This window comes from Ixodes scapularis, unplaced genomic scaffold (assembly GCF_016920785.2).
Source record: "Ixodes scapularis isolate PalLabHiFi unplaced genomic scaffold, ASM1692078v2 PGA_scaffold2__306_contigs__length_199485367, whole genome shotgun sequence".
NCBI lineage: Eukaryota > Metazoa > Arthropoda > Arachnida > Ixodida > Ixodidae > Ixodes > Ixodes scapularis.
This window is the reverse complement of record NW_024609857.1, coordinates 5713202-5740120: the sequence shown is the minus strand read 5'-3', so window position 1 is coordinate 5740120 and position 26919 is coordinate 5713202. Positions and strand designations below refer to the sequence as shown.

The 26919-nt window shown below is 49.4% G+C and overlaps 2 protein-coding genes across 2 annotated transcripts in view; one reads left to right on the top strand and one right to left on the bottom strand.

Annotated features, from left to right (window-relative positions):
• The window catches only part of LOC120838858 (plexin-B1-like), a 48505-nt gene that overhangs the window by 13265 nt on the left and 8321 nt on the right, over window positions 1-26919 (top strand). The window contains exons 4-10 of the mRNA XM_042292153.1: window positions 1692-1823; window positions 2827-3000; window positions 3306-3454; window positions 8630-8768; window positions 9620-9756; window positions 16571-16768; window positions 17660-17771. Of these exons, the coding sequence (XP_042148087.1) occupies window positions 1692-1823; window positions 2827-3000; window positions 3306-3454; window positions 8630-8768; window positions 9620-9756; window positions 16571-16768; window positions 17660-17771 (1041 nt within the window). The remainder of the gene's footprint in view (window positions 1-1691; window positions 1824-2826; window positions 3001-3305; window positions 3455-8629; window positions 8769-9619; window positions 9757-16570; window positions 16769-17659; window positions 17772-26919) is intronic.
• LOC121836697 lies at window positions 18616-20592 on the bottom strand. The gene has a single exon (XM_042291674.1). It carries the CDS (start codon window positions 20590-20592, stop codon window positions 18706-18708), a length of 1887 nt encoding a protein of 628 aa, XP_042147608.1. The 3' UTR covers window positions 18616-18705.

Below are 26919 nucleotides of genomic sequence, written 5' to 3'. Positions count from 1 at the left end.
AGGACCTGCAGACAATGCGGGTCTCATTTCCTTGATACATAGCCTAACATATTCCTCATCGAGAACTGCGGAACCTAATGGGTCAACAAACCCGTCCGAGTGAGGCAATACAGTAGAGGAACAGTTGTTATTATTATTATTGTAGACTGACGCCAAGTGATCCGCAAACAACTCAAACATGACATTCGCACTGTCGCTATGCTGATTCGAGACGATTTCGGAGTCAATAATCTTTCCCAAGCGCGATTTAGCGTACCTCCAAATTTATTGGGATTTTTTACGAGATCTGATTCTACTGAGACACAATGCGCCTGGCGATCACGGTTTAAAATTTTTTTTCATCGCTTTCTGAAAATTATAAATTCAACTTCCCACTTTGGAAGACCACTTTTCTTAAACCTGATGTGCTAAAAATCCTTTTTTGCTTTAAAAGCTTCCTGAGGTCACAAAATAACCAGTGAGGGAGGAGAGATTTTTCAGATGTTCTGAGAGGGATCTATATGGCCATGATCTCCTGAAACCACTTGTAAGGAGATATACTTCGTCGTTGACATCAGACGACTCCAAGATAGAAGCCCAGTCAACACTCGATAGGTGGTGATACATTCCAGTGTTTATACGATGTGTGTGAGGATTGTCCATTAGAAGGACTGAGGACCGGAGGATCAAAAATAGAAAGAACTACATCAAGAGCAGGGTGATATCTATCTTCAGGAACCATAGAAAGTTCACTTCGAGCCACACGTACACCATTCGTGTTTGAAAATAATAATAATAATAATAATAATAATAATAATAATAATAATAATAATAATAATAATAATAATAATAATAATAATAATAATAATAATAATAATAATAATTGTGGCTCACTTTAAGATTGATTTCGGAGAGCACAGACATTGTTGGGTCTGTCCTTGTGCTACTGCTTCGTACAGTATTCGCTTTGAGTGCGTCTCAAACGTTTTACATTACTGCGATTCCTCTTCATTGTCAACAAGACCTAGAAATTGTATTTTGTTATCATTCAGCTCAGTGTACGTCGTGTATGGTTATATTCAGTTTCTGTATAGCGCATTGCTCTTTTCTATTTGTGTGTTTTATGTATTCATGTCCATTCGGTGTGCCAGTACCAAGACCGAAAGGTTGTTCCTGGGCACTATAATGAACATTGATTGATTGATTGATTATTATTATTATTGTTATTATTATTATCATTTACCGGAATCAAGACCGCATAGGTGTTCCTGGACACCCAATACAAATTGATCGATTGATTTCCAGCGGAGCTGTTAAGGACTAGGTTCCCCAGGATCGTGTCGGGTACCAGACAAATGTCGACACAACACTCTGGTTTCCTCCGTTGCTCATAGATGGCGGCAGCTGTCCAGAGTGTTGTGTTTTCCCGTTGTCTGCTTGCCGCCGTCGCTCATAGATAGCCGCGACCTTTCCAGCCTTTCCACTCTGGCTTGCCGACTCGCGGACGGCCATTACATCGTTTCCCCCATAGTACAGTTTCGCTGGTCTTCCTTCTTCACCAGAGTGAAAAGGCGGAAAGTTTATTATTTTCAACTTTTGCGTGGGCGCTTGCTCGGTGTTTTATAGCTGGTTTAATGCTTCGATGAAGCCGGGCTGCATCGAAGCTAAACTGGTGCTCGATTTGTCAGATGTGCTCCACGGTCTGTTTTCAGTATAAGCTGGAAGAATCGGCCTGGACCTTGCTGTACTCCACCGACCTGAGTGGGGGCCTCGGAACGGCCATCGAGAAGTCCACAGCCGTGGATCCGGACGGAAACTTCGCATATTTTCTGACGGGCAAGAAGGTATATCGGGGCACTCCACTCAAGTCTTCATTTATCTGTAATTTCTTAACGAATTAAGCCGCTCTATTTGACACAGAGCGGGTCCCCCAAAGCAATATTTCTTAAGTTTTTTAGAGCGCAGCTCTTAGGGGCCCGTTCCCGGCTTGAGCGGCGTCGGCGTCGCCGTCGGCGTCCGCGTAACCAAGGTCATCCCAGGGTCACGTGGCCCCCCAAGGTCATCCTAAGGTCACATGACCCCCAGAGGTCACGTGGCCCCTCCCCCAGGGTCACGAGACCCCCCCCCCAGGGTCACGTGACCCCCAAGGTCACGTGACACCCATGACCCCCCGAAGTCACGTGACACCCCCCCAGGTCACGTGACCACCCCAGGGTCACGTGACCCCCGCCGAGGTCACGTGACCTCCCCGATGACGTCATCGTCACTGATGACCTCACCGGCATCCGGTGAGGTCATCGTTTTGCGAAAAAAAAAAACCGCTAAAAAATATTTTTCTTGAATGGATGCATGTAAATAGTGGTGTTCAATCCTTTATAAAAGCATATGTATATATATATAAATATAAAAAAAGTGTTGCACCCCGTTTGGAACACGGAGCGCAGCCAGTTTTAGTTTGCTCCTAGGGCTCCTAGAGAGTGCTTCCCCGCGAACCATTCGACAATGACGCCACGGTTTCAAAAATAATCTACGAAGGACTGCTTCAGCCCTTTTTAGGCCACCGCAATTGCTCCAAATTGCCACAAGCGTTGTTCTTTGTTGCAGTCACTTATGGCCTCAAGAAAAGGAACATCAACTGATATGGCTCGTGCATGTGATATCACTAAGATACATGTATATTACACCGAAAATACGAACATCATACAACTGGAAATTTACGCGGAACTCCGGTGGCCGGCCTTCAAAATATGCGCTCTCAATCTGCGGCCAAAATGGTGTTAAAAGGATTTGTTTGGCTAAGTTCGTCATCACAAAGGAATCTTAAACCGAGTGGCGGTCTTCTTTCAGGTGGTGCGTGTTCCGGTGGGCTTGTGTTCTCTCTACGAGAGGTGCTCGGACTGCATGAACAGCACCGAAGACCCGCTGGTGTGCGGCTGGTGCGGTTCTTATTGCGCCACTTTTGACGAGTGCCCTCCCACTACAAACTTTATCGTGCAAGGCTGTCCCATTCTCCTGAAAAAGGCGAGTGACACACTACAGCGCTGTCAAAGCGATCCAGCTTGTGCGAATTATGTCAGTATTCGTATAAAAAATCCTTCGCAATTTTTTGTTTTAATTCTTTCTTTTTTTTTTTGGGGGGGGGGGGGGGGGGGGGGGGGAATCGAGAACCAGCGGTGGCTTCATACCGGTTGCAAAAAGAAAAAAAAGAAGAAACTGTTTGATAGCGTTTAATGGGGTTGGTAAACAAACTTAATCGAAATCCTTAATGCCTCAGTGAATCGATAGTCCGGACGAAGGTTCTCCAAACGCCGCATGTGTCTCCGCAGGTGTCGCCGACCAAGGGTCCCAGTTCCGGAGGCACGCTCCTGACCCTGGAGGGCGACAACTTTGGCTCCCCCACGCACAAACCTCACAGCTCCATCCAGATCACCCTGGGCAACAAGCCCTGCGCACTGGTCCACTGGAATTTCACCTTGTCAGTAGCGCCTTTCATCTGAGTCTTAGCGTGGGCAATGGTCCACGAAACTCGCTTTATCGGGCAGCAACCAGCACCTTGGAGAAATAATCATGCGTGTAAGCTGGAGAAGTGTACGCTATCATGTCATGTGGGCATGCCAAAGACCATCGAAATTTAGAGGCGTTGGCGATTCATGCAAGTAGGAGTCAAAAGCGTATACATTATACAGCGTGTCTGGTGCACTTGATGAACAAGGTACATCTCTATATCTGGAAAGGGTATGTCAACATAGCAGCTGATGGCAAATGTCACTTTTTATGAGCATAACGACTTGCATGACATACTGTAGGCCCTTAAAGATTGCGCAGGGAATTTTATATGCAACGTTTATAATAACAGTTCTTGCCATTTCATTAAAACAAAGTTTATTTTCAAAGGCTTTTATCTACTAGAGGTTTTATGAGTGCATTTCCTATGGTATATTCCTGCATATAATGATAACCAGAGACCAAGAACTGTTTCGGTCAAAACTTCGATGCTGGCCTCAAGTTGCAGCAATGTTAAATATTTTGTTTCTGAAACATCGTCGACCAGAAGACTAATGGTATATTCGGCTGGTCACTTTCGAGCACTCCAATCATCCGAGTCGTAGCTACCAGATCCCGGAGCGCCTCCGCATCGGAGCGAGAGAATCGGCGCGCCCAGCCGAACGCTCTTCAACTTTTCAGAGCGGCAAGCCGAGCGGATAGAGGGTGGCGTGCGCCACTAGAGGACGGCGCGGGCCACCCTCTAGCGGAACTTCTGCTCTTTGGATTCTAAGGGTTGAGCAGTATTCAGTGATCCATCCATCCGTAAACCCTTGAAAAATGGCAACCATCAATGCGGACGCTGATAAGGTCATCGCAAGCCAGCCGTGCCAAGCGGAAGTTCCTGCGAAACTATCAAAAAAAGACAACATTACAGCTTGAAAACTCTCGTACTTTTGTACTTACCGCTTTGTCCGAGTAGGTTCGCACTATAAAAACACAGGCCTTGACCTTGGGCACCGTACAAGGCAACGTTGGTACAAGGCAACGTTAGGTACAAGGTGCGTCAAACAACTCGGGAAACTTCGCTTCGCATGCACGGTCCTCGTCGTCGTAGTCCGAGCTGCTGGTGTTGTCGCTGTCTGCTAGCTTCGCCAGCAGCACTGGCGGTGCCACCACTAACATTAAACGTCTTCGTTTCAACGACATTTCACCTCAATTCGGGGAGCACAACACAACGGTGACGGCGTCGAGACTGACGGCTGTTTTTCGCAGCCCTCTTTTTGTGGAGTAGCTGCGTTCTCGCCGTTCGCTTCCGACACAAAAGCAAAATGGCGGAATGGCTGGAGTCACCTGACCGGTCGGCAGCCAGATCTCTCGCGCGTTCCCACTTCCAAGTCAGAGCGCCTCAAACCGCTCCGATTCGGAGGCCGGCGAGAGTCGGAGCTTCGAGAGCGCTCCGAAAGAACCAGTCGAATATACTTGGAGCGCCTGGCATCGACCAGCCGAATGCACACCGGCTTTTTAGAGCGCCCCAAGAGGCCGAAAAACGACCAGCCGAATATACCATAACAGTCCAGACAAGTAGGAGTAACGGTCGTAGTCGATTGTGATAGGGACAACTTAAAAATAAATCTCCTAGTATCCTTAAATTGGCATTCGACGTTTCCCTAAGCCATCTGCTTCACGACCCAGAGAACTTTGTCTCTCAGCTTAACGTCCTCTGAACTCGTAATACTGCAGTCGCTTAGAACCGTAAAAAAAAGTTGATATATCGTGGTGTATGTACTATAATTTCTGAATTTCCTTTGCTGTCTGGTTAGGTTGTCATGTGTTTTTAAAGCGGTAGCCTTAAAGCCCAACCACGCACAAGATCACGTAATGCCCGTGGCGAAGGTGTAAGCTCCAGTCGGGTAAGTTTCGGTTGCGTAAGCTCGTAAACGCCGGTAGCTAAAGCTCGCGTGACCTTACGTCGCTGACGTCGTCCTAGAGGTAATCCCTGAAGTCTTCCTAGACGCCATCTTTGAGGTCGTCCCAGAAGTCGTCCTAGACGTCGTCAATAACATTGACCTATAAGACGTCGTCCTAGACGCCGCCTTTGACGTCGTCCTTGACGTCATCCTTGAGGTTGCCCTAAAGGTAGTCCTCGACTTTGTCCTACACGCCGTTCTTGACGTTGTGTTCGACGTTGTCCAAGAGGTCTTCCTAGGCGTCGTACTTGATATCGTCATCTATAACGTTACCCTTGACGTCCTCGTAGACATCGTTCTTGACGTTGTACTCGACGTCGTCCCAGATATTGTCCTTGAAGTCGTCATAGACGTCGTTTTCGACGTCGTCCTCAAGGATGTCGTCCTATTCGTCGTTGTTGAGGTCGTCCTAGAGGTCTACCTAAACGTCGTCTTTGAAGCTGTAATTTAGGGCCTTGTCCTAGACGCCGTCCTTGACGTCGTCCTTGATGTGTGTGCGGCTTTACAACCATTTAATAGCTGTACCATTTCCTTTCCTAATATTTTTCACTAACGATGCTCCTGTAAAGCTACGGCATTCCATCGCGTTTAGCAGAATGTCCATAGAGAGAGCCAATTTTAAAGCGGTAGCTTTATAGGCCCAACCATGCTCAAGGTGACCTTAGTATCCTTAAGGTTACGTGCCGCCCGTCGCTGAACTCTAAGTTGGCGGAATCAAGGTGACGAAGTGCCCGTGGCAGAAGTGCAAGGCCGCGTAATCAAAGTCACGTAAGCGTCGGTTGCGTAAGCTCCGTTCACGTAAGCTGGGTTGCGTAAGCTCGTCAGCGCCAGTAGCTTAAGCTGCCGTGACCTGACGTCCTGACTTCGTTCTCGACGTCGTCGGAGAGGTCGTCCAAGAGGAGGCTTTTGAGGTCATTGCAGAGTTCGTCCTTGAGGCACATTCTTTACGTCGTTTTCTGGGACGTCATCCTCGACGTCATCATTGACGGCGTCTTTGACGTCGCCCTAGAGGCCCTCGATGTTGTGCTAGACGCCGCCCCAGATGTAGTCTTTGAGGTCGTCCTAGAGGTCGTCCTACACGTCGTTCTTGACGTCGTCCTCTATGATATTATCCTCGACGTCACCCGAGGCGACGCCCTCGAGGGCGTCTCAGAGGTCGTCTTTGACATAGTCTAAGACGCAGTCCTTGATGTCGCTCTCAACGCTGCACTTGACGTTGTCTTAGAGGGCGTCCTCGATGAGTACACGGCATATTACAACCATCTCATCACTGTACCATTTCCTTTCCTAATTGTTTTCACTAACAATGTTCCTGTGAAGCTACCGCATTTTATCGCGTTTGGTTGAATTACAAAGCTGAAACAATTTTTTTCTGTGTGGTATTTTTGCTTTACAGCGACGCTGTTTATGGCTAGGGTCCCGTAAGATTTTCGTGTGCGGCAACAAAAATAACGTCACGGTGTCGTGATGTCATTTTTGTTGCCACACAAGTAAATGATGTCACGTCTTTGTGGCGTCATTTTTGGATGCAAGAAAAATGACGTCACGACTTCGTGTCATGTCACCCCCGAACAAATTCAGCGGCAGGAGGAGAGGAGGAAAGGAGGAGGAGGAGGAAAGCGCACCGCCCTCACCTTGTTGTTCCAAGTGTTTGAGGGCCTAGTTTCCTTTCCTTCCGCCGGGTGGCGGTTCCGTCATGCGAGTCTAGTTCCCTCCGGCTCCTCGGGGAGGCGTTAGTCCTCGACATGTATGCGCGTACCGTTCATCACGACGACCACCGATCAAGACAAAAATCTGTTCGTACTTTTGTTCAAAATTCTGTGTCACATCTGTGTCGTGTGCTAAAACAGCTTTGCTGGTTATCCACCTTCACAAGGTCGAATGGCTCATCATATTTTTTTTTGTTTCTCACTATAATGCGTTGCACCCCCTCTGGCTGTCAGGCACCGCGCACGAGTATCCCCGTATTTTTGCGGGCCTGTGCATAAATGCATAATTTTAATCCGCAATTTTTATTTATTTGTCATTAAAAACAACAACAACAGAACGACCGTTATGTTTGTTGAGAGGTTTGCAGAGTAATCCTTTTCTAAGCTGTAGAAGGCACAGTTTTACACGCCTCTCCCGGTATCGGTATATCTTTGGGACTACTGAACGAAAAACTTTCAGCCTTTCCTCTCTGGTGAAGAACAAAGACCAGCAAAGCAGTACCATGGTGGGAGGACCTCAAGGACGTCTTCTTGAACGACCTCAAGGATGACGCCTAGAGGACGACGTCTAGGACGATTTCAAGTACGACTTCTTGGACGACTTCTAGGATTACCTCAAGGACAGCGTCTGGGACGATCTCAAGGACGACCTCGAGGACGACCTCGAGGATGACATCAAGGACGACCTCAAGGATGACGTCTAGGACGACCTCAAGGACGACTTCTAGGGCGACCTCAAAGACGACGCCTAGAGAAATTCAGCCTTTCCAGTCCGGTGAAAACCAGAATGGAAAGGCTGGAAAGGTTGACGCCATCTATGAGCGACGGCGGCAACAAGACAACCGGTTTGCTCATAGTTGGCGGTAGCTGTTCAGAGTTTTTTCCCGACATTTATTTGGTGGCCCGACACGAAACTGAAAAAACTAGCCCTTAACAGCTCCGCTGTAAAAAAAGGTTGCTGGTTCGATGCCAGCCGAGGGAAAAGAGCGAAAATTCTTTTCGGGGGAATATTAAAATTATCAGACGTTACGTAAACGTTTTGGTACCTTTGGTGTCGCCAGCGTGTTTCCGCTCAAGGACATTGAAGGTCTACTGAGCGATGAGACATATGAGCCTTTCGCCTTAATAAAAACAACCGCAAAGTATTAGCCGGCCTATGTGCGGGTGGAAACTGAGGAAGGGGAGGTTATGAGGTCGTGCGGAGACGTCCGAACATCGAGTCCTGGTTGGAAGGATTAATTATTCAAACGCGTTGGAACGCCATTCGCCGGGTTAAGGTATTCGGCGCTCGCGTTCGAACAGTGAGTAGAGGCAAAGGCGGCTGGCTTTGAATCTTCCCACTAATCATTTCCAACCGGAGCTCGACGTTGTGACGCCTCCGCGCATTCTCCTCTCCTCCTCTCCCTCACATTCTGCCCGCAATAGTTTCAGCAGCGTGCGAAATACGAAGCACCTTGGGACGAAAGTTTGACGCGACTGCTCGCGCAGTGTGCAGTGCAAGACGCCGGCCGGCAAGAGCGACACCCTGGTGGACATCATGGTAAACGTGAACGACACCTACTGGGACACGGAAAAGTCCTTCGACATCCTGGACAGGAAAGTGGCTGCCACGGCATTCCAGTACCAGGTGGGCGCTGCTCGTTCGGAGCAATCTGTCTACGCATTAACCCTACGGAAAGCTAGAGTGTGGTACAGCCTGTTTGGCCACAAATTCGAACAGGGAGATCATCGCTCCGCAGAAAAAAACCACGCGACGCCAAAATCTCTTTGCTCGAATGTGGCGCTATACTTGGTTTCACGGAAAGTTCGACTACGATCCGATAGAATCCGTTCAAGCTACCCCAAAAGTGTATCGTGACGGCACTCGTCGCCTTTGCGCGTTTGCTATCTGGCGACTAACCAATCGCTCACAGGGAAATCGCCGCCATCCTGCGTGTTTATCTCCGCATGATTGATTCAGCCGGTGACACGCACAGAAACGACGAACGCAGCTACGATGCAATTTCGGCGTTGCTTAACTCTGTTTCACACTTAGCGTGCACCGCTGTCAAAGCTATTGGAGCGAGCGTGGGGCTTAGTCTCGTTGATCATTTGCATGCGTTCTCGCGCAAACAAAACCATATATGAAGCCACGCGCTCACGCCAGAATAGCTTTGACAGTGTTGCACGCTAAGCATGAAACCGAGTATACCTAAATCAGATAGCAATGTCGGCTAGGTGCGATCGGAGTGAAACGGAGGATAGCTATTTGGATAACGTGCGAGGGTATTTGAAAAATGGCAACTTGCGGAGCCAGTGGGTACGTTGGAAACGAATTGCATCTGCTACCAAGAAGCGGACGTTGTTTTCTTGTTTACAAATTTCCAGAATACAACCGCTAGCCTTTCACTTGGGTGAACTTGAAAGTTTCGGCGCGGCATGGTCTATTGTTTGCGTTCGCTTTCCTTGGCTGACGCTGCATACGTTTCGTGCCTGCAGATGTCCACGTTCAGCGGCATAACCCCGAGCTACGGGCCCAGAGCAGGCGGCACGAGCATTGCGGTGCACGGGACAAACCTGGACAGCGGCGCTTTGCCGACGGTCAGCGTCGGAAGCCACCCGTGTCACATCCACAGGTGGGTCTGGGGAGTCCCTTCCAACGAAGCCCCCGATGAAACGGGCGCTGGGGGTCTTCCCCGAGGCTCGTAACCTAAGGTTTTACTTCTTTTTTTATGTGTGCAAATTCGACGATCGAACAATTAAACTTAATTCGTGTTTTTTTTTTCTTCTTCTTGCATACAAAACCTCCAGTTTGTAACACAATGTCAAATTTGGGAGTTTTACGTTCCAAACCAACGACGGGAATCCGGCATGCCCCAGCGGAGGACTGAGGATTAATTTCGACCACCCGGGGATCTTTTGACGTGCAACCGAAATCTCGGTTACCACGGCGCCTTCTCCGCAATAAGCCTCCATCAGATTGCGGGAACCTCGGCCGGGGTCCCCTTCCCCCCCCCCCCCCCCTCCCGCCCCCCCAACCCGACATATAGATCCAGTTTCATATTAAACGGAAGGAATAAATATGGTTTTTGTTGTTGTTGTTGTCATTGTCGTTGACACGTTCTTTATATGGCCTTGTATACGTGCACTCTTGCAATAAACATCTCTGCAGGCCTGTGTTGCGATAATCATGAATAAATAATGAATGTATAAGGAGATGCCAGAAATAGACTCCAATTTGTTTTGTATTTAGTCAGTGAGAAGGGCGAGCGGTGACCGGCCCCAGTGGTTACGCTGACTGGCAGAAAAACGTCCACGCCTTTCCCCACTGAAGCGCCGTGATCTTTGGAGTAGTGTACCGAGCATCTGTCATCGCAGAGCAGTTTATAGACCTTTCCAGCGGCAGTCTCGAACGAAGCGATTTACAGCGCGCGTCCCTGGTTTTGAGAGTGTACGTCAGTGTTGCCCGACTGCGCTGAGCTGTGGAGTTTCTTGTCAGTGGGTATAGTGGCAGCCTGCGTAAGCGCAAATCCGGACGCTGGTAGCGGCTGAATTGCCGCGTTTTCTTTTTTAATTTGTGTTCTGTGGCGAACATAATTTATAGAGGTCTTTAAAGGGCCCCTGAAAAGAAGAAAAAAGTTTTTCAAAAACAGTCTGGTTGAGACACGCGTGTCAAAAAATGAATTTTACGCGAAAAAAAAAATTTTTTTAGAGCAATATTGACTGCGCCAGACGCAATTTAGTCGGCAGTCACCTCCTTTCCACTTTTCTCTCTCTCGGCATCTCGGGCGCGTGGAGGAGAGGTAGTCCCCGCCTCTTCGTAGTGGATCGGCTTGGCTGCTTTCCTGGCTTGGCTGCGCCCCGCACGAGAGCCATTGCTACTTCCTGGCCGTGTTCCAAAATTGACTCGATCTTACCCCAGGGTGAGGGTTTTGTACTCTTGGCGTTCTAAAACCTACCCGCGTACAGCGTTTTTCAATCTGTGCTGTCACGTGATACGATCCGCCGGAGAAACTCGGATGCATTTGGAGATTTGGAACACAGCCCCTGGCCGGCTGTCTGCCGGTCGAACGACATACCGCGCCGTATCGTGCACGTACCGTGGTCACCGTGGTCGTACACACAGTACATAGTCGTCGCGGTGGACCCCGACCTGAAGCGTCAATTGCTTCAACGCTGCCAGCAGCTGGGCCTTCGTCCGTACGAGGACACGCCTCGCCAGCCGGAAGGCGTCCGCTCCGATCGCCGCGAGGCACCCGCTTCGCCGCGGCGAAGCGGGTGCCTCGACGAGTTCGTTCGAGCCGCACGATCCTTCAAGCCGCCGCGAGGACACGCAGTGGTAACTGATTTTTTTTTTTTTTATTAAACGTTGAGTGCGGTGCCGCGTGCCTCACTAAACTCTTTACGGGAACCACGGGAACCGACATCTAAACAAACATTGGCACTGGCGCGCGCCAGAAAACAAACAAAAGATGAGGTAAACGGGACACACGAATCGCGCAAAGAAGAGCAGAAAAACAGAAACCTGTCACCCCGCGCCACTTCCTAAGTACTTACTATGACTGACTAACTAACACAAGCAACAAGCCCTCTTCAGAACGCGAAACGCGAAGACGGCGACCACGACAGAAAACAAAATGGCGAAGCTTTTGTTTGTTGTTTTGTTGTGGTATCCGAACGGAAGTTACGATTTTGTAAAACGTTTGTAAACAATTGCGACATTCATTCGATGGATTGTTTCTTAAACCTAAAAATATGTAATTCAAAAGGCGATTTTAAAAAATCACGAAGATTTTAAAACCAACATCTAAGCTGTCACTCATTCTATTGGCCAATGAGAAGCTGAGTTGAATGACCATCGCTACCAATGAGAAGCCGAGCTGAATGACCATGGAATTTGCGCGCAAAACTTCAAATAAATCCCTCGCCGTCAATATTGCTCTAAAAAAATTTTTTTTTCGCGTAAAATTCATTTTTTGACACGCGTGTTCCAACCAGACTGTTTAAAAAAAACTTTTTTTTTTCTTTTCAGGGGCCCTTTAAGGAAGCAGTGCTCTATTTTTGGGAACAAAGACAAAGAAATGAAAGCTGTTTTCGTGAGTCCGTGCGCGACAGAACAAATGCAACTGGAATGTTTGTTTCATTTTATGTTCATCGTTTTACGGCACCGTACACTCAGCCGTGTCAATCTATATAGGTCAAAATATTTGACCACACAGGATATCCGTACTGCATGGATATTCCCCGCCCACAACATGAAATTCAATGAGTCTCATCAATCGAACAAAAAATATATTGTACGTACCCCACGGTGCCGCGTTATCCGAACAGGATTTGAGAAAGGTCTCAAATAACACAGCATATCCAATATACAGTGTCGACGATAGTCACTTCACGACAATCAGACGGAATCCGGCGTGTTTTGGGGAGCATGTAGAAGAGAGCAGCTTTTTTGCACTTCTTCAAAGTAAACGAATGAACGTGTCTATTCTGTCCCCCCACCCCGAACCCGACCCGATCAGCTATTTTTCGCGAAGACCCGGAAGCCGGAACACAGCCTGGAAGGCTTTTTGGTGATTATCTCGACAGAAATAATCCTCCAAGAACGTCGAACTGCCTGCGTCGCGGGCTGCTTGACGTTCGCTCTCTTCGTTCGTTTCCTGCGTAGGCCGAGCAGGCTACGAGCCCTGGTATTCCCTGGTTCTCACAGTGGGAGATAACATACAAAGGGTAAGCATCCTAAACAGGCGAATAAAGTAAAAACTTCCAAGAAAAGCCGGCTGACTCCGAATGCAAAATGCAGGTGGGGAGTCGCGCTGACCGGGTTTCCACAGCTCAGGCGGGTGCCAGAAAGTTCTGGCTGACAGGGGTCGCTCGATTCGCAAAATGACGGCGGCCAGAGCGCTCTTTTTGGAAAGGTCTATACTCGGAATGCTTTAGGGCTGTATACAATCGTGAGCGCGAAACGAACATTCCTTAGTTATAGTCAATGTTCCGCTATTCCGCTGTTGATCACTTCGTTTTAAGTGTGTACCGCTTAAGGCCCTGTCACATTGAGGAAACACGGCGGAAACATGAACAAAACATGTTTCTCAACAGTCGGGAAACATGTCGGCTGTCGGCTCTGTTGCCCGACAACCCTGTCACATTGAGGAAACAGCAACACAACATGGACGACAGCGACAATGTTGTCTCGGTGTGACAGCTTTTGGCAACGGAAACCTCGACAACATGTGTCGGACGACACGTGTTGCCCATTTCGGTGGCTGAGCGAATTTTTTTTCCAGCAACACGGCAACATCTATATTTTTCTCTACAGAAAGTGGCACGAGAATACTTCAATAATAACGTCAAGCGTGAAGGGCAATTTTGAACGCGGCTTCTTGCGCGGCGGCAGCTGATCGTCAAAATCATCTGGATCGATGGCACAAAGAAGCACCCTGTCACACTGCGGAAACAGTCAGAGAACTTTGTCCTTCAACACGAGGAAAACATGTTTTCGGGGACCCTGTCACATTGCGGAAACAGCAACAGTCCGGAAACATGTTGTTGTAGTCCGAAAACCATGTTTCCCAACTTGTTCTCCGACACTCGGGGAACATCCTGTCACACCGAGAAAGCGTGTTGGAAGAACACAAATTGCCTCCTCTCCTGCGTGCTGCCTCCCTCTCTCTTTCGCCCTCGTCTGCCCGGCCGGCTCGGCTAAGCTACAAGCGCGAGCTCCGGGCTTTCAGCATCCCTGCCAAGCACGCGCGCTCGTGCAGTGCAAGCACTGTTCTGGGCCAGATGCTCGTGCGGCTGCGTCTGGACCGAAGCTGAAACGAAGTATAGGCGGCTAGGCTCAGATCCGCTGGCTCCGCTCGCCCCTTGAATCGTTGCCATTTTGGATCGCCGTCTCATTGCCGTCGCTCTACCGTAGTCGATTCATCAGCCGCGCGGACCATCTCGTGTTCTCTGGATTTGGCGGTTGCGTTCTGCTACAGGGCTAGACCCTTGCACGATGGCATACGCGCGGGCCACAGCAGCAGCTTCTGCTTTGGTGCTTCTTTGTGCCATCGATTCAGGTGATTCTGACGATCAGCTGCCGCCGCGCAAGAAGCCGCGTTCAAAATGGCCCTTCACGCTTGAAGTTATTATTGAAGTATTCTCGTGCGACTATCCGTGCAGAAAAATATAGATGTTGCTGTGTTGCTGGAAAAAAAATTCGCTCAGCCACCGAAATGGGCAACACGTGTCGTCCGACACAAGTTGTCGAGGTTTCCGTTGCCAAAAGCTGTCACACCGAGACAACATTGTCGCTGTCGTCCATGTTGTGTTGCTGTTTCCTCAATGTGACAGGGTTGTCGGGCAACAGAGCCGACAGCCGACGTGTTTCCCGACTGTTGAGAAACATGTTTTGTTCATGTTTCCGCCGTGTTTCCTCAATATGACAGGGCCTCAAAGCAGAAGCTGCTGCTGTGGCCGGCGCGTATGCCATTCTGCAAGGGTCTATCCCTGTAGCAGAACGCAACCGCCAAATCCAGAGAACACGAGATGGTTCGCGCGGCTGATGAACCGACTACGGTAGAGCGACGTCGATGAGACGGCGATCCAAAATGGCAACGATTCAAGGGAAGAGCGGAGCCAGCGGATCTGAGCCTAGCCGCCTATACTTCGTTTCAGCTTCGGTCCAGACGCAGCCGATGCTACAAGCGCGAGCATCTGGCCCAGAACAGTGCCTGCACTGCACGGGCGCGCGTGCTTGGCAGGGATGCTGAAAGTCCGGAGCTCGCGCTTGTAGCTTAGCCGAGCCGGCCGGGCAGACGAGGGCGAGAGAGAGAGAGGGATGCAGCGCGCAGGAGAGGAGGCAATTTGTGTTCTTCCAACACGCTTTCTCGGTGTGACAGGATGTTCCCCGAGTGTCGGAGAACAAGTTGGGAAACATGGTTTTCGGACGACAGCAACATGTTTCCTGAATGCTGCTGTTTCCGCAATGTGACAGGGTCCCCGAAAACATGCTTTCCTCGTGTTGAAGGACAAAGTTCTCCGACTGTTTCCGCAGTGTGACAGGGCCTTAAGGGGGGGGGGGGGGGGGGGGGGGGGAGGCACTCACTTGATCGAATGACGTTTTAGCGAACGCCCACGTTTCATCGAACGACACTTTAGCGAATAGTCGGACGCCTCGAAGCGGCGTTTTCGGGTGGGCCAAGCGAGTTCATATTTTTGTAATGAGTTGCCGCAGACTGTCGCCGCGAAGCGGCGTAAAGCGCAGCGCGACGGATGGGTTAACGCGCGCCCCCGTTATTCGCTAAAACGACCATTCGCTCAAATGTCGCCGTTCGCTAAAATGTCATTCTCTCTTGTGATATGGACCCTTAAGGGGGACATACAGTCGTACTGAAAAGGTTGCCCAGCGGAACAAACTTCTTACTGGAGCATATGTGGCTGGTAGCAAAACATTTTTGACACCCGATCAAGGCTGGTGACAAAATGTGTGGTTGATAGTGAAACATATTTGGTGGTGAACATTAAAAGCGAAACGTAGTGGGTATTGAAACGTAGTTAGTGAAACTGTTGAGACTTGATAGGTTTTACCAATAGAAGCATGGGTTAGTTAAAATATTTGCTATACTCCAGCATAGCTGCTAGAGGCGGACACCGCTGGTAGTGCAGTATATCTCGTAGTCGAACATACTATAATCGGTAAGAAACACAGTTGGTGGTAGAACAATGTTGCTAGTGCAATGAATTTGATCGACACAGCCGGTGGTCGTAGCAGTACTGTTGATGGCCGTTCAAAGCTGGTGCTGCACCATAGACCACTCGCCGTCTCGTGTGTGTCTTTTCTCGTCTCCATATATAAAAAGCCAACAGTCTTGCTCCCCTGACTCCCCGGTGAACGAACGCGCAACACAGGTGCGCCATACTTCTCAAGATAAATGTAGGGCGACATCTTCGCGTCTGTACCACCTAGGAGCAGGACTGCTGGCGCAAAGATGTACAAAGATAGGCTCCGATAGGAAACCGGAACCTATAGAAAAGCGTCCTAATTGAGTCCCTTTTTCGGAGCGTCGTAAAATCCTGCCCCCGCAGGTGCCTTATATTGTATCTTTCTAAAGGAGGTTAATTTAGTGTTTTTTATGATGCTTAACAAGTTTCTCATTGAAGCTATTTGTCTGTTTTAGCTAATTAAAAAGCTAATTAGTAAACTTTACCTAATTATTTAGCTAATCGGTATGTTTTTGCAATCCGTAACGTCCGCCACGGCTGGCAGTTTGATCCCGGAAAAAGTTCATTTTTGGCAAACCTCCTAATTATAGGGAGTTTTGAAAGCCTTCCGTCAAACACCCTATACATGAACGTGACCAATAAACATATCTATACACGCCTTATATAATTTTCCTATGTGCTGATACAGCAAAATTGATAAGTCAGACATAAACAGCGTGGCATTGACTTCGTGTGTTGCAGCGTTACCAACGTGACCATCCTGTGTTCCACGAGTCGACTGAAGGGTTCTCATCCCGGAGGTGACGAGACTCATCGGGTGACCTTGAGGATCGACGGACAGGAAGTTCCCTACGTTTCCATGGAGGGACTCACCGGAACCTTCTCTTACAAGCCGAACCCTGTGGTTAACAAAATCCGCCCTGCGTCTGCCCCATTCAAGTGAGCAATGTCAAACAAATATACAGTGTTTACGGAAACCGTTCACACTGATGTAACGCCTCAGAGAGGTTGTCTACATGCGTCGCTGTGGTGTTATTTTATGGAGCTGTTCCTTCTCTTTACCATAATCTTATTCTTCCCCTCGGATGTGATTAGGATTGTTTGAATCAACGTACCTGCTTAATCACTTTCGTTATTCGATCGTATAATGTTATTACCACAGTATCATGTGAGTCATCTAGCTCGGAGAATAAATCAATGCGCTCATTATCATTCGAGCCTATCTGTAAGGAGTGTTGTTTTAGATATTCTCGGGAAAAGAAGAAGACGAGGGACACGTGAGCGACCCTTGGAGACTGTCAAGTTGTCACCCGATCTCCCTTCACTGTAAATCCCGCTAGCATCAAATCAACGTATGTCTAAGACCCTCGCAAGGTATTGACATTCCCCAACCTGGTGGAGGCGGCGAAAAAGGAATCCGTGTTAAAATGACGGCGCGCAAGGAAAAGGGGGAATATCTTCCTTGGAAACTGTGAAGAATAACTCTGTTAGCCTCGCTGGCGCGACGCGTTATGTATTATGAGACAAGTTGCATTGACAGGCTTTAAAGATGTAGGTCTCATAGCTTGTGACAGATCGAATTTTGAAAATTCCATGTGGGAATACAAGCATGAAACCATTCCTTCGCTATAACCAGAACATCGTAATAATGATAGATTTCTCTCTTAATTACTACAAATCTTTTGTGTGTCACGTAATTTCGTGCATTATGTTCCAAAAAGTAGATTTTCTTCAAACCCCAGGGCACGTTCAGATCTTCAAAAAGCTGTTATTACTACTTTGACGTGTTTCGAGATGCATCTCGTTCATAAGCGGATTTTCGCGTCGCAGAGGGAGGTCTAAGGTTCTGGTGCTGGGAGAGAATTTGGACAGCGTCGTCAAGCCGGTCATGGTGACGCGAGTCGCATCCTTCAACAACAAGCATTATGAAAACATCTCCAAGGTTTGTCAACAGTGCCTTTTGTTAAAAAAGAACAAACAAACAAAAGGTGCATATGTTTCTGCTTTTAAATATGCTTCATATGTGCAGTTAGTGACTTCGACAGTTAGCATGTCAATCGTCGCGTCTGCCAGAAAACTAGCAGGTCTAAGTTTGTGCCAACTACTAACCGACCAGGCTCTCCATGAAAAAAAAACAACACTTAATTTGTGCAAAATTGCGTTTTGCCGTTTAAAGAGCCGTCGATTCTGCCTTGAGGTGGCCCAAAGAAAAATACGTAACATGGTGACTTCTACAAAAGAGTTTATTTCCTTTTTTTCTTGAAAGTTTAATTAAAGCATTTTTGTTCTGGAGAGGAAAAATTCAGCAGCCGATCTTCTCTCTTTTCATAAGCTTCTCTTTTTTCTTTTGTGAGGGGAAGGCAGACTGATGTTTATGGGCTATGTATATCAGAAAGGAGGACATCTCACTCTATACGCAACTGTGTCTGTCCCAGAAGGAAGCAAAGACAGGTACTGTATTTTTTTTTCTTCGATTAGTGGGTTCATTCAAAGTATGCAATGAAGGCCTCATGCGAAGAGAATATGAAAGAAGGAAATACCGCATCTCCACGGTGGTGAATGATGTTGATTGAGGCGAAGCTCGGGTGGTGCTGATGATACTGATTTTGGTCATAGGTAGTGCTAATGGTGCCGTTTTCAATCATGTCAGTAGAAGAATGTGTGGTTTACTTCTTTTTCCTTTTTTTAAGAAGACAGATGGGATGGCGACTCAGAACCCCCTACTCTTGTTGTTGTTGTTGAAGACGTTTATTGATAGGTGAAAATTTCACCAGTCAATTTGTTGGAGCAAGTTTAAAAATGGATGGATAGGCGGGACATTGGCAATTTACAAGTAATAGTATAGCTGTGGTCCCGCCACTTGGAGTATAGACCCCCTAGATATGAATGTCCAAGCCGGTCTCACTCAGAAATCCGAGCAGACTGGACAGGACCGCGACACGCATGTCTTTTTCTCCCACTGGTTTACACCAGGCTTCGAAGCACGTAGGGCGGTGTTGTTGTTCTAGCGTGTTCAGGGCTTTCGTCCTTTCTTCATTAAAAATCGGACAGTGCCAGATCAGATGACATTCGTCACACTTGACGTCTCGATTTCTGCAGTAGATGCAGCCTTCGGAGCAGGCTTCTTCTTCTTTCCTTTGCTTCTTTGACAATAGACTATAATCGCGATCTACTGCCGTTGAAGCGTTGGCGAGTTTCGTCTTCCTCTCACGGGCCGCTCGCTCCCATCGCTGGGTGCGGGCTGGCGTGATGCCGGCTTGGGCCCTTAGCCTTCGGAGGGTGACTGTCTCGTGCCGTCGGAAAGTTCCCGAAGGAATGGTCGCTTCGGGGGGCTCGCCTCTGGCGTTCAGTTTGGTCTGCTCAATTTTCTTGTATGCTAATTTGATATTGAGGATGGTTCCCTCGGGGTCGTACAAGTTGAAGGCGGGCGGTGGCGGTTCCACAGAGGGGGCTGGCCCCGGGTCCTGGCGTCGAAGGTCGATACGATTAAGCTCTTCGATCGCCGCCTGGTGCGCCCTCTCGTTGCCGGCGATGCCCGCGTGACCGGGTATCCACTCCACCCTGATGGTGAGCGGATTTAGGTCGCGCCGTTCCAGGTTCTGCGCCAACCGGAATATTTGTCCGACTGCTCCGTGTGCCATGACTTGCGTCCTGAGCGCTCTCACGGTGGCCTGGGAGTCTGTGAAGATGCGCAGTGTGCGGAATTTGTCGCTCGATGTCGCAGCCGCGTCTTTGATGGCTTCAAGTACGGCTCTGGCTTCCGCTTCCTGCGCAGATCCGCATCGCTGCAGCTCCGTGCTTTTCGTTGTCTTCTCATAATGCCACGCCGCCGTGGCCGCTACTCCGTCTTTGAATGCTGCGTCAGCGTACGCATAAAGCTCGTCGTCACCTCCGTTCTTCTGCTCGTGCCGTCGAGCAAATTTGCGCCTTCTGCCGGTGTTTGTCGCCGAGTTCATCCTTCTCGGGATCGGCCTGGCTGGGGTGACCGTTGTCTTCTGCCACGGTGGGATGGGATCCGGTATCGGTGGTGGAGTTGTCGTTGCACACAGAGAGCTCCATGAGGGCATGAGTTCTGCTATGGCCCTGCCCTGACGGGTATGTGTTAGTTTGGCAGCATACATCCACTCCTGATGCCGTTGGATCTCTTCCAAGGAGAGCATAGGTACGGCTTCGTGTAGTAATTCCAGGCGCGTACACTTCGGCAGGCCCGAGATGCAGCGTCGCGCGTCATTCATTAGTGTTTCCAGTTTGGCCCGTTGATTGGTGTTGAGTTTGTAGAAACGAAGGCCGTAGGATATTTTGGATACCAGGGCGGCTTGTACTACGGTCCTCGCTAACTTTTCTCCGAGACCCCCGACTCGTGTCGCTAGTCGTCGTACGATCGAGAGCCCTTTCTTCCAAGTAGTTCGCATTCGCTCAATCCAGATGGTTGGGTCGCCGCCGGAGTGAATGTTCACTCCTAGGATGGAGTGCTCTGTCGCCTTTTGGATCTGCTGCCCGTTAAAACGCAGGTCAGCGTCGACCTTGTCCCAGTCTTTCCCAAAGGCCATATATCTGGTCTTCTCGGGCGATGGACGAAGGCCGCTCTCTGTCAAGAAATCGCTCACCACGTCGAGGGCCCGTTGGATCGTCGTCTCAGGAAGAGGCGCGCTGTCACTTCCCATCGTCCACACAGTGATGTCGTCCGCATAGACCGTGAATGCTAGGTCCGGAACGGCAGCGAGTCTCCATAAGAGAGGCGCCATCGCCAGGTTGAATAGCATCGGCGACAACACTGATCCTTGCGGCACGCCGATCTCGTTGGATTTCTCTGTACTACTCCTGTGCTTGCCAGTTTTCACCAGGTATTTGCGTCCGCTTAGAAAAGACTTGATGAAGTTCAGTGGCCTGCCTCGCACCCCTAGCTTGCGAGTCGTGTCGATGACTGTGGTGTGCCCCTACTCTTTTTTTCTTCTTTTTTTTTTTGAATAATTTGTTTAACGTTTTTTTTTATTTATTTTTTCTTGCTCTCGCTGCTAAACTCACCAGCGGGAGCTCGTGAGCTCCTGCTCGTGAGCTCACGAGCAGGGGCACTCTGGACGGTTTTTTTTTTTTTTTCATTTTTTTTTTCTTGCTCTCGCTGCTGAACTCACGAGCAGGAGCTCGAGAGCTCCTGCTTGTGAGGTCACGAGCAAGGGCACGCCGGACGGCGGACGGACATACGGACATGGCTAGCCCCTAAAGGGGTATCCACACGAAGGAGAACTCCGCGGACGGAGCTCGTGACGTCAACAACCCGGGGAACTCCGTCCCCGGCTCCGCCGCGTGCACCGGCGGAGCTTTCGTGCTGACAGCACGAAGCCTCCGCGCCTCCGCCACGGAGGAGAATGGCGGCGCGAGGCCACCGAGGCGTCAAAAAGGGATGACGTATGTCTCACGTGATGCGCGCTCCCCGGAGGAAAGGGGCGGATTTCTCCTTCGTGTGGATACCCCTTAAAGGGGTATCCGCACGAAGGAGAAATCCGCCCTTTTCCTCCGCGGAGCGTGCATCACGTGAGACATACGTCATCCCTTTTTGACGCCTCGCGGCGCGTTCTCCTCCGTGGCGGAGGCGCGGAGGCTTTGTGCTGACAGCACGAAAGCTCCGCCGGTGCACGCGGCGGAGCCGGGGACGGAGTTTCCCGGGATGTTGACGTCACGACATCCGTCCGCGGAGTTCTCCTTCGTGTGGATACCCCTTATAGTGTACTCACACGACGGAGATTTCTCTTGGGAGAAAACCGGATACGTCACAGAAAAGCGAGGAGGAAAAGTCACGAGGGTGAGGAGGCGGCGCGGGAAGATCGGGAATATCCGGGCGAGCATTCGCACGACGGGGTGAGCCCGTCAGCCGCAGCGAAGAGAAAGACCGTCGCGCCCCCTACGTTCAAGCGAGGGTATTGCCGTTCGCTTTGCTCCGGTCGCCGGTTCGTGAGTATTCAAACATGGCCGCCTCGAAGCGTAAGTTGATCGGCATGGCCCTGCTAATCGATGAAAGTCTAGACTGTGATCACGCGCCCGCAAAACAACCGAGACCCTGGGCAAGAGAATGGCTCTTGCGAAAGGAAAGGGCTATTCAGAACACGCTACTGCCCGACCTTCGCCTAACTGATCCCAAGGCGTACCGAGAGCTCTTGCGGATGGATGAGGGCACGTTCGAAGAGCTTCTGAGCCTCGTAAGGCCATTAATTAAAAAAGAAGATACCAACATGAGGGAGTCGATCAAGCCCGACACCAGACTGGAACTCACATTGAGATTCTTAGCCACAGGTGGGTTCAGCTTTCTTCATTACGACATCCATGCAGAACGAGCACATTTGCGTCGCGTTTTAATGAAGAATTTCTTTTGACGCTGCTTTATGAACTTCCAATCATAATGATAGTGAAGTGTGTGTGTACCCAGTTGGGAAGCGCGTCGCTTGAAACAAAGCCTTAATCGAAGAGTAGCGTAGCAGGGGAAAGGATTTCAACCCTCAAATAAAGCCGAGTGCAGCAGTGCGTGAAATGTGCTTTCGCAACACGGTCGAGCATGTGCATACTACCTGAATCGAAACTGTAGCGATATAAAATGTCCTCGCTGCGCGTCGATAACTTTGGGGGCTGGCATATCAGCATATCAAAATTTGTATAGCTCATTTTATCGATGCTAAATGATTTGAACCAATTCACAGTTGTTGGTTGTCATCTATTTGATTTTTCATGCTTTTTTATTTATCGATTACTTTGTATCTGGAATTTGACTAGAGCAGCTGGATGGCAAAATTTTAAATTTTATCCCCCCCCCCCCCTCTCCGATGTTTTAAGTCTAAACATATGTGCACTTACTTTCCAGGAGAGAGCCAGAAAAGCCTGGCTTACCAGTTCAGACTTGGCCACGGTACCGTGCACGCAATACTGTGGGAGACGTGCGCAGCAATATGCACCACCCTGGGCCACCTAGTCCACACACCTGCCACCGAGGAAGAGTGGTTGGCCAAGGCCGAAGACTTCAAGATGATCTGGCAGTTCCCCAATTGCGTCGCTGCCATTGATGGCAAACATGTCCAGATCGTTAAACCTGCGAGGTCTGGTAGTCTCTACTACAATTATAAAAAGACATTTAGTCTTGTGCTGTTCGCACTCACGGATGCAAGATACAACTTCATCTACGTTGACGCCAGTTCTTATGGCTCCGCAAGCGATGGTGGAGTTTGGGCAAGGACTCCCCTGGGCAAACAGGTGGCTAGAGGCAATGCACACCTGCCGAGAACAGTGGCTCTGCCGAACTCGCCGCTTCAGCTGCCGGCGGTGATTGTAGGAGACGATGCCTTTCCACTGGCTGAGCACCTTATGAAGCCGCATTCAAAAAGCAACCTAACGGACGAAGAGGCCACCTTCAATGAACGCCTCTCAAGATCTCGGAGGGTGGTAGAAAACAGCTTCGGCCAGCTGGCCAACAGGTTTCGTGTGTATCATACTACCATCTACGCCGAGCCTGACCATGTGAGAGACCTGATCAAGGCGACGTGCATTCTGCACAACCTCCTCAAGCGTGGTTCGAGCCCCCCACTGCCGGCCACTTCTGACAAACCGAAAACAACAAGCAAGTTGCTGCCTCTAGGGGCATGTGGTGTCCGGTATGGTGCAACTGCAGCATTCATCCGGAACGAGTTGACTAATTATTTTTCCACTGTAGGAGCTTTGCCATAGAATTCTGGGAGGTGAGGCCCAGAAGCAGACTAAAATTGAAAAAAAAAGTTGTTTCTGTTATCCCAACTCTAGGAAATAGATTTGGTTTGGGTATCTTGGGGGGGGGGGGGGGGGGGGAGCTTGGGTTATCCTAGTTCGGGTCACCGGTCTACCGTTCACCTGAGACCGACATATGTAGGTCGCTTGACAATGCTACAATTCAATTCAGCAATAAACAAAAAAAAAGATTTCTTTTTCATACATTCAAAATTTGGTTGTACCCTCGGGTTAGAAGAGCAACACAATAATGGATGTTTTACAGTGTTTTGGTGAGTTTAACTGTGCAGCCGACAATTTGTGATGGCATAGGTAATTTCATATTTTAGCAGATTCAACATTATTTGGAAGGAACAAATTTTATACAATGAAATATTTTTTTACATTAACAACAGCATTTACTTGGGTGGCATCTCTGTGTTCTCCAGAGTGGTAGCGTACTCAAGCATCAAAACTTGAAACCAACTTTGTCTTTCAGCTGGCTGACGCCTGAGGCGGCTAGCGACGAGTCTGCCGAAAATGGCGCACTCGTCATCCTCCGTGGGTACTGTCAAGGCGGCAGCAATGTTGTTGAGGGCGGCCAGCCTGTTCTCACAGCTGTCGTCGCTGCCCTTCTTCGGCTTTTTCTTTTTCGGCAGCTGTGGCTCGCGCTGTGGCTCTGGCTGCGGGTCGTCCTCCAAGTTGTCCGGCTCAGACGGACTGTCGACTGGAGCCTCCCCGTCAGCCACAGAAAACGTCAAGTCTTCCTCACGAAGCTCCTGAACACACACAAAAAAAAAAATGCAATTACCGCTACCCATAAGCACATCTCCAAGGCAACCGACAATACGTGTGAAGATGTAGTACAGCACATCGTCGATGCTGGTCACCAAGTTTGTTATGAGTTTTTTTTACGTCCACTGACGAAACGACTTTGCAATTGATGGTATTTGATTGCTTCTGATGCTTAGTATGCTAGGTAAAACTTGAAACCACCGTTGGAAAGCTAGAAGTGAACACAGTTTTACTGATTCCCAGCACCACACAAATTGAAATCAGCACTCGTTTCCATTCTACGAATTCAATTTCACGTATTGCAATTTATTGTGCATTAATATAGGCACAATCACATAGAAACCGTCTCTAGGGAAGTGACAATGAACCTTTTTCAAGAAGCGTCCCATGCATGCGCGAGCTGGGGAAGCACGTGCCCAGGGGCAATGCACCAGATTAGGGCTGCAAGCGACTCCTGTTTCGACATGTTAGACCCTCGGTCGGTACATCTTAAACTTCAGGGCGTTTTGCCTCTGGGTGATTGGTCAAAAACCAAGCACCAGCTGTTTGTGTTTCAATCTGCACATTTGTGGGAAGTTGGAAAACGCAAGCAGACTGAATGTCAATAAGTATATCTGCCTAAGAGCCCCACTATAAAATGTTCTGTCCGGCGAATTTTCATAACATTAATGGAGACATACTAAATTTGAGTTTTAAAGGAGTCAACCAAAGGGCCCTTCAACGAATAGGCTTTTAACGAGTTGACCTGAATCCGGAGTACATATAGCATTAAAAATTATTCATATGAAAGTTGGATTGTACCTCTTCTACTCCCAGTACGTGTCCTTGGGGTGGTGGCGGACACTTTTGCTCAAGAAAAGAGAGCGCGCTAAAAAACTTCCATTTTCCAACGTAGGTGGGAGCAGCTTGACCACTTCTGACAAAGGTCTTCTTTTTTTTTTCGTCCTGGTACTGACGTCTTTTGTTGTTGAACTGTCTTTTTATTTCATCTGAAAGGAGAAAAACAAACTAGTACAGTAAGCTAGAAACGGTAATGTCTCAGAAATCATTTGAAAAAAAACTGGACTCCGCTGCACCAGATGCATGCTCTCAAGATGGGACTGATAGTTGATTATAATTTAAGTTTATTCATGCCGAAACGGTCGCACTGTCAACATGAGTGGGTGACTTCCAAAGTAATCAGCGTGTGTATTAGTAACATATACCCACGTTGTAAGCTTTGGTTCTTTACACCGATTCGAAGATCTAAAGGACTTGTCAGAAGTTGGTAGCCCACGCGAGCGTGGACACCTGCGAGCGACGCAGGAGTAGAGTCTTCGAAGCCGTACTACGAGGGCTCGCTCTCGTAGTACGGCTGCGGGAACGCTAGTCCTGCGTCACTCGCACCTCGATAACAAACGCCGACGGTGACAGGATCCTCGTACGGAGGCGAGCCGTTCCGGAGACTAGAGGGGTTTGCTCCAAACTTTTGAGAAATACTACAAAAAGAAACGCGCACTGACGGCTCGAGCAATAGCGGGCTGTTACGGATGAGCGAGCTGTATTGAAGCAATAGAATATTGCCGCTGTACACGGCCGATACATTTTAATTAAAACTAATGCATATTCAAAGAGCGACAGCCGCGATGTTCGTGCGAGAACGAGCGTTTACACGTGGTTCTATTCTACGTACCTGGTTTCAGGGCATTCAGGTTCGGAAACCTTTCCTGCAGCCGTCTGCATATTTCCTTCCAAATACGGTCTTTGTTGTGGACGTTCTTATACCCCTCATGGTCGATTCTCCACAAGCATTCGTTCTCTTCAACCATCAAAAATAACGTAAAAAATGCCTCCTCGGAGAGCGCGGTGTCGGCAACTTGACCGTTGGTCGCCATCTTTCTCCGCACTCCGTACGACGGGGCCAACGGGGCTTCTGTCACTCGCTGACAGCCTCTCCGGGGCGATCGCGGCAGCGCCGCGGAGGCAGGCAGCGCGTCACGTAGAACACGTGACCTCAAATTCTGATGACGTGTACGCTTCGCCGCGGGTATTTCGCGAGCAAATCTCCGTCGTGTGAGTACACCATTAAAGGGGTATCCGCACGAAGGAGAAATCCGCCCTTTTCCTCCGCGGAGCGTGCATCACGTGAGACATACGTCATTCCTTTTTGACGCCTCGCGGCGCGTTCTCCTCCGTGGCGGAGGCGCGAAGGCTTTGTGGTGACAGCACGAAAGCTCCGCCGGTGCACGCGGCGGAGCCGGGGACGGAGTTTCCCGGGATGTTGACGTCACGACATCCGTCCGCGGAGTTCTCCTTCATGTGGATACCGCTTAAGGGGTATCCACACGAAGGAGAACTCCGCGGACGGATCTCGTGACGTCAACAACCCGGGAACCTCCGTCCCCGGCTCCGCCGCGTGCACCTGCGGAGTTCTCATGCCAAGAGTACGAAGCCTCCGCGCCTCCGCCACGGAGGAGAACGAGAGAACGGCGCCACGAGGCGTCAAAAAGGGATTACGTATGTGTCACGTGATGCGCGCTCCGCGGAGGAAAGGAGCGGATTTCTCCTTCGTGTGGATACCTTTTTAAGGAGCT

What these genes read in the sequence shown, in the direction of transcription:
- LOC121836697 (XM_042291674.1), bottom strand. Translation starts at nt 20,592, where the DNA reads ATGCTATTCAACCTGGCGATGGCGCCTCTCTTATGGAGACTCGCTGCC.